The 12,127-nt window shown below is 40.4% G+C and overlaps 1 protein-coding gene across 2 annotated transcripts; it reads left to right on the top strand.

Annotated features, from left to right (window-relative positions):
- The first annotated feature begins 209 nt into the window (after nucleotides 1–209).
- On the top strand, nucleotides 210–11,495 carry trpc6a (transient receptor potential cation channel, subfamily C, member 6a). Of its 2 annotated transcripts, XM_079566977.1 has the most exons (14): nucleotides 210–372; nucleotides 1,486–1,814; nucleotides 3,904–4,036; nucleotides 4,513–4,813; nucleotides 5,571–5,756; nucleotides 5,841–6,005; nucleotides 6,652–6,889; nucleotides 7,104–7,331; nucleotides 8,018–8,282; nucleotides 8,588–8,783; nucleotides 9,920–10,120; nucleotides 10,934–10,990; nucleotides 11,093–11,168; nucleotides 11,262–11,495. In XM_079566977.1, exons 1-14 carry the CDS (start codon nucleotides 248–250, stop codon nucleotides 11,390–11,392), a joined length of 2,631 nt encoding a protein of 876 aa, XP_079423103.1. In that variant the 5' UTR covers nucleotides 210–247; the 3' UTR covers nucleotides 11,393–11,495. The 2 variants fall into 2 exon arrangements, 1 of the variants encoding a protein (XP_079423103.1); XR_013793423.1 differs by lacking the exon at nucleotides 11,262–11,495 and having other exon boundaries at nucleotides 10,871–10,990; nucleotides 11,093–11,169.
- The last annotated feature ends 632 nt before the right edge of the window (nucleotides 11,496–12,127 follow it).

Genomic DNA, 12,127 nt, shown 5'->3' with positions numbered 1-12,127 from the left:
TACTAATTGCTCTCTGGTTACTGTTAAAAAAACGCTACCTCCTTCAATGCACCCCATAGCTACATGATTATAATACTTGCTTGTCCTCCTCATCAGCCACATTCCAACAAAGTATGTAAATAAAAGTATAGCTGGATCTAGAAGGGTGCATTCTTTCTCAAGTGCAGTGGGAGGAGGGACAGTGGGGGGACAGAGAGGGACAGTTTCAGGACTGAGATGGGATGTGGTTTTGTGTGTCACTCTTGGGATGAACCACAGGACTGACCACAACAGCCGGCCGGCGGGCTACATCGAGGGACGCAGGACCCGCAGTCGAGACAACCTGCTGGACGACTATGGGGATGAAAACTGCTACTTCGGACGCTATGTGGGGTCAGTCTGCTTTAGTTTTGTTTGTTGGTTTATTTATAGAGGTTCATTTACAGCCCCTCTGTCCCTCATTAGGCTTTTCAGAGTGTTAATAAAAAGATAGAAAACAAGGTTGGTAACAAAATATACACCAAGAAAGAAAGGAGGAAAGACATATCTGGCCACTTCACATCCTAAGACCATACATCGCAGCAGAGAAATTATGTTTGAAGCCAGCATGACCACTCTCTTAATATCACAACTACATTTGAGTCTATATTTTTTGTTCTATATTGGTCTAACATAGGGCCGGTTAGAGAATGTGTCCACAGATCCCTGCTCCGTTTGGTGCATACTGCCTTTGATCAGTATACACCAAATGGAGCTTGATGGCATGGGCAGCCTACCTTAATACATGTAGGCACTGAGGCACCCTCAGTGCAAGAAAGAGCGCCTTCATCCCCACTGCTGTTAGACTGTACATCACTACTGTGAAGTAACTCATGTGCAATAACTACTATGCAAAAATTACGTGCAATAATCCCTTTATAAGCGTCATTCTAATCTCTGTATCAGTGTCACTCTACCTGCACTAAGACTGAAAGAATTTGCACTGCTGACATTTTTTATAGTCTGCTCGAACTTTATTTTTTTTTCATTATTTTCATTATTATTTACATAACACACTTTTATTTGCAATGTAATTGATTGCACATTTCCTGTCGTTTTTTGCACACCCTGAGTGTTTCTTGAGAGCTAATTTAACAAGTGAATTTCTCCATTGTGAGATCAATATAGGATTATCTTATGTTATCTTGTCTTATCTTAGTGCACAAGTAGGATTTGGGGTGGTTGGTGGGGCCGCAAGCACAGATATGAAGTCAGTCCTCTACCCTGAGGCAGCTGTGGCTACCAAACAAAAGGCACAACACACAGAACCAAATTTTTGACAGAGGTTAAGAATGACAGATAACATAGTTGCGGTTATTGCCTTATTTCCAGTGATTAGGAAACTGGAATAGATATACAATGAACGCATCTTTTACCATCTCACACTCAGTTTACTTAACTTATTAGGAGCCATTAAATTCAGACAGAAGTTAGTTTGACTTGAGTTAATGTGTCTTTTTTCTGCAGCCCCAGCAGCTCAGAGAGGCAGCTCATGGCCCGTCTCACTGCTGTTAAAAGGCGCCAGGCTCTCCGCGGCCCTGCGTACATGTTTTCAGCCCCCTCCACCAGCCTGTCTGAGGTGGAGGAGCGCTTTCTTCAGGCCGCAGAGTATGGAAACATTCCCGAGGTGCGGCGCATGCTGCTCCACCTGCCAAACCTAAACGTTAACACTGTGGACTACATGGGCCAGAATGCCCTGCAGCTGGCTGTGGCTAATGAACATCTGGAGGTGACAGAGTTGCTGCTGGGGAGGGAAGATCTGGCCAGAGTGGGAGATGCTCTTCTTTTGGCCATCAGTAAGACCATTGTGTGTCTTAAATAGTGTTGATCGTGTCTGTAGCATAGTATTCTTTGATTTATCCCCCTTTCCGTGCTGGTCATGCAGGGAACTAGTTACTTTGAGCGAGAGGTGGACACACAATCAAAATAATTCTATTCCAGGATACAAATGTGGGAAATACATTACACTGCGTTCCAAATTATTATGCAAATTGTATTTTTGTGTCAAAAAGGTAAAAGAAAAACTTTTTAATGAAACTTATAGATGGCATTGTGTCTCGGGGCTCTTTGAATCACTGACATTAATCTCAGACGCCCGGGATGATTAGGTGTCAGGTTTAGCCCAGTTAAGGGAAAAACTGCTGAAAAAGGATGTTCCACTTTATTAAGCAGATCATCATTTTCAAGCAATATGGTAAAGAAAAAGGTTCTCTCTGCTGATGAAAAGCGTGAAATAGGTGAATGCCTTGGCCTTGGCCAAGGTATGAAAACCTTTGATATTTCACGAAAGATTAAGCGTAATCGTCATACAGATAAGAGATTTGTGGATGATTCAGACACACTCGGGTTTGTGCAGATAAACGCACAATAAGGACGGTTTCTGCCAGACAAACACATCAGATTAAGAGAACAGATGCTACAAAGCAGCATACAGAAAACTGCTGGTGCCTCTGGATTCTACCGAACATCAAGGTGTAGGACCCTCCAGAGACTGCAAATGAGCTTAAACCTTCTATCCGGCCTCCCCTAAGCTGTTAATTGAAGCTCATAAACAGAAACGGCTGCAGTGGCTCAGAAATACATGAAGACTAATTTTCAAACAGTCTTGTTCACTGATGAGCGGCGTGTAGCCCTGGATGGTCAGATCAATGGAGTAGTGAATGGTTGATGAATGACCACAATGTCCCAACAAGGCTTTGACGTCAGTAAGGAGGTGGCGGAGTCATGTTTTGGGCCAGAATCATGGTGAGAGAGCTGGTCGGCCCCTTTAGGCCCTTTTAGGCTCCCTGAAGGTGTGAAAATGACCTTTGAAAAATATGTGGAGTTTCTGACTGACCACTTTCCTCTATGGTACAAAAAGAAGAGCCGTGCTTTCCCTAACAAGATCCTCTTCATGCATGACAACGCACCATGTCCTGCTGTAAAGAATACCTCTGCATCACTGGCTGCTATGGGCATAAACGGAGAGAAACTCATGATGTGGACCCCCTCCTCCCCTGACCTCAACCCTATTGAGAACCTTTGGAGCCTCAACAAAAAAAACATCTATGAGGGTGGGAGGCAGTTTTCATCCAAACAGCAGCTCTGGGAGGTTATTCTAACATCCTGCAAAGAAATCCAAGCAGAAACTGTCCAAAAACTCACAAGTTTAATGCATTTAAGAATTTTGAAGCTGCTATCACACGAGGGCTCCTATGTTAAAATATAACTTGACCTGTTAGGATTTTTTTGATTGAAATAGCTTTTGATTTCAGTAAATATGACCTCCTAATGCTTCAAATTCAACAAATGGCCATTTTCAATTAATTACAAGCTTTAAAATGTATTGAAACGATGAGTTGCATAATAATTTGGAACAGTGGATTTTGAGGTTTTTAACATATTTATTTTGGAAAAAATACTGTTATCACTAGGAGATTTTTTCAACCACATTTAAATGATCCTCCAGTTAAAGACTTGAAAATTATGCTAACTCTCATTTGAGTTGAAGTTGAAATTAGAAAATCTTAGAAAAATGTCATTTGCATAATAATTTGCAAGGCAGTGTATGTCTGATATTCACTATAGATTGATTAATTTGTTTGTTTTGCCAACCAAGGTCACCACAAAAAACCTGATTGCCGATACTAGTATGCATAATTTGACACAAGAGTTCATTGCCTTGTGGTTCCTTACTGTAGTACTAGATTACACACTAGTTCACCAGCCATTATAGTACATTTGTTGTTAATATGTAGAAGTTTGTGTTTACATTTCTAGAACAGCAACCAAGCGGTATTTAAACAAGTGTATGATTAACCCTAGTTAAGTAACATGAATATGGACAATAATCTAATCACATTTTAAGCATCTGACCATTCACCACTGTATTTGTGTGTGGTGTAGGTAAAGGTTATGTGCGCATCACTGAAGCCCTGCTGACTCACCCCTCCTTTAAAGATGCCCATCGTCTGACAGCAAGTCCCGCACATTCAGACATGTTGGATGACTTTTATGCCTATGATGAAGATGGGACCAGGTAAGTGGGGCTCTGAGTGGCCTCCTAACGTTTTATGTGCTGTGATAACATCTTAATAGGAGAGGAGAGGGCGTAAATACTGGTAACAAAAGGGACCGTCATTTGTGCTTTAAAGCCTGAATGGTGCTTGTTTAACATTAAGGAGTATGTATATAATTGTCCAGCATTTTGTCCCTTTATCAAGCGGATTGTGATAAGATCCAGATTATAGCTTAATACCTGTAATGTACAGTTGAAAGCGTGATTTATGCCAATGTTTCCTCCTTACACAGCTCAATAAGACCACCACAAGAGTGTATTTTACATATTAAACTCTCTTTTTACAGACCCTCGTTGTAAATTCTTCTCCATTGATGAAATAGTGATTTACCCCTCAACTAGATCTTTCTGGTTTGGGCGTATTATGTTAAACAAACAAACATACAACCAGTGTTTTAGCAGAAGTCTTTTTTTCTTTGTGTTTTTTTGTTTTTTAGGTTCTCCCATGACGTGACGCCCCTGATTCTGGCGGCCCATTGCCAAGAGTACGAGATCGTCCACACGCTTCTCAGTAAAGGCGCTCGGATTGACCCTCCACATGACTATTTCTGTGGTTGTGACTCCTGCAACTATCAGCAGCAGTTTGACTCCTTCAGCCACTCGCGATCTCGAATTAACGCCTACCGCGGGCTGGCTAGTCCTGCCTACCTCTCCCTGTACAACGAAGACCCGGTTTTAGCTGCACTGGAGCTCAGCAATGAACTGGCTATGCTGGCAAACATAGAGAAAGAGTTCAAGGTATTTGACGCAAATATACTTTTTTTGTTGTTTTCTTTATATATGGACGACATTGCACCATAGTGTGGTTTTATTTGCTAAAATAATGTATGCATATAATGTCCTTTGTCATCAGTGACACACTAGGATTAATGATCTGTTGGAAAGAGTAGAGAGTGACACATGTTGAAAAGGTAAATTGCAGCAACACAACCACCTGGGTGCTTGGTAGTGAAGGCAATGTTTGTGCTGAAATGATCAGAACAATTAAGTTGCATAGACCATGGACGACCAGAAGCACTTACTGAGGAACTTACGCAGAAACTCACTTACGGTATTTACTTAAGGGCACATTGACCCATGGACAGGGCCAGTGGATCCCAAAGTCAGCTCCGGGAGATACAGATACATTCAAAAATTATAACATTCGTGGGAAATGTACATATTGAAGTATTCATGTTCAAATTATATGCAGTAAAACTTTACTGCTTTAAATCAGCCATCATTATTTGATGTAAGATTGAAACAGGAGGGGAGGGATCTTTATGTCGATTTTTGGCTGGACTTGTCCAAGGCTCATAAAAGTGCATTTTATGATCCTCTAAGCTTGAGTAAAGAAAAAAAATTGATGAGAATGTCAACAATACTGGTATGGTCTGAATTCCTCCTAAAATGGACTGTGTATTCACAGCACAAACAATATTGCCAAAGCCAAATTTAAGCAAAACATTTTATTCCACAGTCATTAGTTTTTGTTATCTCACATTGCTGTTTGCAGAATGATTACTGCCGCTTGTCAAGCCAGTGTAAGGATTATGTGGTGGGTTTACTGGACCTGTGCCGGAGCACGGAGGAGGTGGAGGCCATAATGAGCGGAGAGACTGACGCTGAAGACAGTTATGAGCTGCCGGGACGACCCTCTCTCACCCGACTCAAGCTGGCCATCAAATATGAACTCAAAAAGGTGACGTTTTAGAGTGAATGATGTTACAAAATTAAACATTTTGTTCATAAGCTGTATTTTTCCTCATACTGTCTGCATCTCTAGTTTGTTGCCCATCCAAATTGCCAGCAGCAGCTGTTGAGTATCTGGTATGAGAATCTTCCCGGTCTGAGACAACAGACCACTGCAGTTAAACTCTTGGTGGTGTTTGCGGTGGCCGTGGGACTTCCTGTATTAGCACTGGCCTACTGGGTCACTCCCTGCAGCAGAGTAAGTAGCAAACTCATTGAAGGCCAGACACCAAGGGTCAATCAAATAACCATTAAGGGTTCATGTACTTAAGAATACTGAAATCTTAAACATTATATAAAATGCTTACCCACTGCAAAAAATGTAGGGTATGTAGCATTTGTGTTTACTGGTTACAAAAAAGGTACTACATCCACAACTCGGCCTGTTTGAAACTGTCTTGTACAAGGTTTACCAACTTAATCCAACTGTATGTGGACAATATGCTACGTTCCTCCAGAATTCAGTCACTGAGCCTTTATAGAGGCCTGCACCAACACTAATGGGGAGCTGGAAGTGCTGAATGAGATCCGAGAAAGCCGCTTTAGGTTTATTGAAGACTGATTTTAGTCATGCAAACTGGCAACCCATAGTGTGGCAGGATTCTTTCTGCTGTCTGTTTGATCATAGACATACAAACAGACAGCAGAATCCTGTTTGCCTGTTCTTCTTCTATGTACTGTATTTATGAGATGGATGAATGTTTGGTTGGGAAGCTGCAAATGAGCTGCCCCTCGGGGAGAAATAAAGTCTTCTGAATCTGAATCTGAATCTGATGACATGGCATGAGAACCAACAACTCTACCATTTCAACTTTCCCTTATCTGTTTATTTACTTTTTTTCTAGGTTGGAAAAGTGTTGCGGAGCCCTTTCATGAAGTTTGTGGCTCATGCATCCTCATTTTCGATCTTCCTGGGACTGCTCATCCTGAATGCTGCAGACCGATTTGCAGGAACGACACTTCTGCCCAACATGACCCACCAGCAGCTCCCGGGCTTCCCCAACACTGACCCCCTGCTCCTGTACCGCACCACTACCACCCCCTTCACCTGGATGGAGATACTCATTCTGTCGTGGGTCATGGGTAAGTGTCAGTTTTGATTCTTTCATTTATATTTATAATTGAGCTTCAGTTATGAAAACAGAAAATAGAAAAACTTTATTACCATGCACAATGATGGCAGAAATGTGCCTTTGGCTTGCTCACACATTTATATTCAAATACATATGACATACTAAGCACTATTCAATTTGATTTAGGTATTACTAGTAAAATGCTTGGCTCTGTGTGTTGGCAGGCATGATCTGGGCTGAGGTGAAGGAGATCTGGAGCCAGGGTCCCGGGGAGTACCTGGTTGAACCGTGGAACTTCCTGGACTTTGGGATGTTGGCCATTTTTCTGGCCTCCTTCAGCTGCCGCGTGTCCGCTCTGAGGCACGCCGACTACGCTCAGTCCTTTGTCTATAAACATTATACCAGTCTCATTAATGTGACGCTGCCCCCAGAAATTCATTACTTTACTTTGGGTAAGTCTCCACCTCTTCCTCTCTCTCTGTGTGTGTTAACGAAGCAGAGTGTGACGATGGTCCAGCAAAGCTCTTTTAAAGAACATCTGTCAGCAGTGCAGAGTATTAAAACAGCATGCTCTATTATGTGATGGTTGCCTGATAAATTTGCACTCACGAACAGAAAAAGCTGCTCTGTCTACTCTGCACCTTTGTATCTCTCCACAAAAAACTATTTCTTTTAAATGTATATAATCTATGTGAGCTGAAACAACCAAGTAACTTTTTGTGCTGTCCCTGGACACAACAGCTATCAAAACCTTTTGATTTTTTTTTTTGTGTGTGTGCATGCTTTAGATACCTTTAAAAAACAAAAACAAAACAAAAAACATGTAGTAGATTGTAGTATCGTTTAACAGGGCACACTCACACAGTAGCGAGTGCTCTCCTCTCACAGCTCAGCTATGAGTGGTATGATGCTTATGGGTCAAAAGCAATTTGATTTGAACTTGTAAAGCGGCTTGTGTTGATTCAGTTGAATATGTCACTTGTCACTGCCTGAAGTGTGCGCCGCTTAAGGCCCAAAGTTAAGTGAGTTATTGACATTATAAGGAGATGGTTATTATCAATCAGGTGAGTGTTAATCTGGTTGATCATAGTGGATGTGTTATGGACACATATAATGATGATGTCACATTTCTATTTAGCGCGTATCTACTGGCTGCCATCGGACCCTCAGTTGGTGTCCGAGGGTCTGTATGCTGTGGCTGTGGTGCTGAGTTTCTCCCGGATCGCCTACATCCTCCCGGCCAACGAGAGCTTCGGTCCTCTGCAGATCTCTCTGGGCAGGACGGTCAAAGATATATTCAAGTTCATGGTCATCTTTCTCCTGGTGTTCTTGGCTTTCATGATCGGCATGTTCAACCTGTACTCCTATTATCTGGGGGCCAAGCAGAATGACGCTTTCACCACGTGAGCGACTTATCTTGAATTTAATTAGCTCTCGATGGACTTTGTGTAAACATTTTCAAAACAATTAACTTATTCAGCAGATCTGTAGTAAATATCCTCTGTTACGGGACCTGTCAAGCCCTTGACCAGCTGTTTGTAAGCTGAAGTCCGTTTGTTCCGTTCAGTCTTTAAATATTTTGACAAGGAATGTAAATATTTCAGAGATATAAACAGACCCCAAACACATCAGTGAAAAGAATGCTGTTGGTCAGTGTTTCTGCACTAATATTTAAGATTTACTACATGTTGATTTCGTTCCGGTGCAGGCTGGAGGAGAGTTTCAAGACTTTGTTCTGGGCAATTTTCGGACTCTCTGAGGTCAGATCTGTCATCATCAACAACGGACATAAATTTATTGAGAACATCGGCTACGTCCTGTATGGGGTCTACAATGTTACAATGGTGATAGTGCTTCTCAACATGCTCATCGCAATGATCAACAGCTCCTTCCAAGAGATCGAGGTTTGTCAAGGGAAGTATTTACCCTCTTTGTCTAAAACACAAAGAAAGTGTGAAAAGTACACAGAAATAGTTGTTCTAAACTAGAGCTATTCCTTCAATAAAAATACCAACAGTAAAGGAAAAGGCCACCGTTTTTACATACTGAGATATGTTCTTACCTGAGCTTAGACGAATGGATGCGTACCTGTCTGATCTTTGTGTGTGCCCTCAGTCACGCAAAACGACCAAAGATGTTTTTAGCATTTGGCCTCTCACAATGTATTCCTATAGCTCCAAACGGGGGTGAAGTTGGAAGCGACCAAGTTCTTCCACGGGCACAAAGACCAGACAGGTACATATCAACATGTCTCAGCTCAGGTAAGAACATATCTCAGTATGGAAAAAGGGTGGCCTGTTCCTTAAACAAAAGGATTTGGTAACGCTTTATAATAAGGGTGCATGAATTCATGCATTAATTAATGATTAATTCATAAATGACTTGTATTAACACACCGGAGCATCTTCTTTCCACTGATCGTGCTTGAGGAGTTTCTACAGCTTGACTGGAGTCCACAGAATTTAATCAGTTTTGGAACGAGGCTGTAACAAACTGTGGGAAAAGTATAGCGGTGTGAATACTTTCCGGGTACACTGTATGTCAATTCATATTTAGAGTATTTTCTCATGAGGCCTAATGAACTCACAAAAGTTCATGATGTATTCATGCATGAGGACATTAATTAATTCATGCATGAATTACTCATGAATTATGCATGTACCATTATTGTACAGTGTTACCAATGAAATGCATATAATCAAGCCTAAAAATAAACATAACACAAGTTAAACAGAAATTCATGAATGAAAATTAAAATTAAATCATAATCAAATGAAATCATAATCAAATTTAAAAAGATAGAAAACAGTCAGAGGACCAAACAATTCTCATGAAAATAAACCAGTTAGTTATTTGAGCTACTCCAAGACTGATAGTTTAAGAGTAAATATTCCTTTTCATGAATCACAAAACTGTTTTATTTTCTTGTTTTTTATTTGAAGAATTAATTACCTTCAGCATCGTAAAGAATTCCTTTAGAGCTCTTGGATGCAAACCATGATCGAGATCTGTGCTGGATCTGTGTCCTCTCCTCCTGTAGGATGATGCAGACGTGGAGTGGAAGTTTGCCCGAGCCAAACTGTGGTTCTCGTACTTCGAAGAGGGACGGACGCTGCCTGTCCCATTTAACCTGGTCCCAAGCCCAAAGTCTGCGCTGGGCCTGGTCACAGCGGTCCGGTCTGTGGTCTTGCATCACGTGACAGGACACAGTGAGGAGAAGTCTGAAACTCAACTCAACCAGGTGTGTATCACTGTCTATTACACCTGTCGTGACTAAAGAACCTGCAAAGGTAAATTTAACAAATATTATAGCCATTTTGTATCTAGTCTTCTTAATTACTTTATGAAATTAATGACATGGCATATGATAAGAATTTTCATATTGATGCGCTCCGATAGTCATGAATGCTGGGCAATCATCAGACCTCAATCCCCGGCTCTAATAGTTTATTGAGTGTCTCTCCTCACTCTCCACCCCCTCCCACCCTGTTCTGTCCTGTCCAATAAAGCAGGACTAAACAGAGATTTGTTGATTTGAGAGGGACAAACTGAGCATCAGCGCCTCCCTGTGGCTCTGTTATTGAACTCATAGAAATATCATATCACACAATGAACTTTAAACATAAAGAACGTCCAAAAGACCTCAGACCAGAAGATCAACTGTACATAAGTAAATAAATTGTTATTGTCCCAATACTAAAAAAGAGCAGCAACGCTTAACTTTGCAGAAGCTACATCCCTGTTTCTTCTACTGCACTGACTAAATGTTTCTTTTAAGAGATTTGTGAACAGGTCTCAAATTTTGTGAAAGACTTGAAATGAATAGATGTAATTATCTTAGAAAGGAAAGGAATTTTTGTTGCCAGCTCCAGTATCAAACTTCTCACATGTGGTCTGTTTATGTCCTTCCATGAAAGTGCTGGTACATACTGTCGGGTTCTTGATAATTGACTTAGGAATATTATTAATGATTTGCTTCTCTTCCTGTCAGAGCAAAGTTTGATATTCTTGCACTGATCACTAAAAACTAACTAATGAGGACATTGTCTTCTAGCTTGGGGACCGTAAACCATCTGGATATGATTCTCCCTCAAGTCCGACAAGATATCAAGTATGTCTGAACATGGACTACATGCTTTTGTCAAATCAGAAATGTCTAAATGCATTTATGTCACTTACCAACTAATAAACAAGATTTATTTTCTTTGTGTAGAAGATCATGAAGCGACTGATAAAACGCTACATCATCAAAGCTCAAGCGGACAGAGAGAGCGACGAGATCACAGAGGGTAATACTCATTTCATACAGTACTTTGTCAAATAAAACCAGACTTTAGTTTCATATTTCATAAACTTTGCGGGTTTTGAATGTGCATTTTCAGGGGAGCTAAAGGAGATAAAGCAGGACATCTCCAGTCTGAGATATGAGCTGTTGGAGGAGAAGTCCCAGAACATGGACAATCTGGACAGGCTGATGCAGAGACTGGATCCGACGGCCGCTAACTCTGAGTAGTGCCTTACAGATGAGATTATCAAGAAATGTGAAGATTAACTATATAATGTCTTAATTCAAATGTAAATTCAATGCCACTAGTTCTTTGTATGATGTATTGTTATATATTGTTATATATATATATATATATATATATATATATATATATATATGAACATTTGATAAATAATAAACAAAAGTTAATGCATAGAACCGATGGTTGAAGTGGATTATCCGTGAAATGTAGATATTTTTCTTGGATTACATTGTCTTTAGGTGCGCTGCTTCTATGTATAGTCCAAGAGTGAACACTTTTACATAAGAGTTTATATTTGGTCAGAGTGCCCCACAACAAAGCCATGCGCGTTTAATAAACCTGTAGAATAGCACCTTTTTGACCAAAATCATGATTATTCACTCAGCAGGCATAAAATTTGATAGTGATTATCTATTGGTGTTTTTTTTTTTATAAAGTGTAATCTGCTTGAAATTCTAATGGACAACAGCCAATCTTTAATTTAACATTCCCGAGCTTCTATTGCAAAAAAAAAAATGTTTTAGTATATATTTTAGTTTTCTAGATATTATATCCACCTCACAACAAAGATACTGTAGAGTAGACTATTGTCAGTCATATACAGTACATTTAAGAAAAAAAAGTCTCTAAGACAACGTTCCAAGACATAACTTGCAACAATATATATTGTTTTCTGTAATTAGTGACTAGGAAAGTCAGGAAAAAAGACTTAGTGGTGG

This window comes from Gobius niger (assembly GCF_951799975.1).
Source record: "Gobius niger genome assembly, chromosome: 11".
NCBI classification, from domain to species: Eukaryota; Metazoa; Chordata; class Actinopteri; order Gobiiformes; family Gobiidae; genus Gobius; species Gobius niger.
Note: the sequence above shows the minus strand (reverse complement) of the source record. Positions and strands in the feature narration are given on the sequence as shown.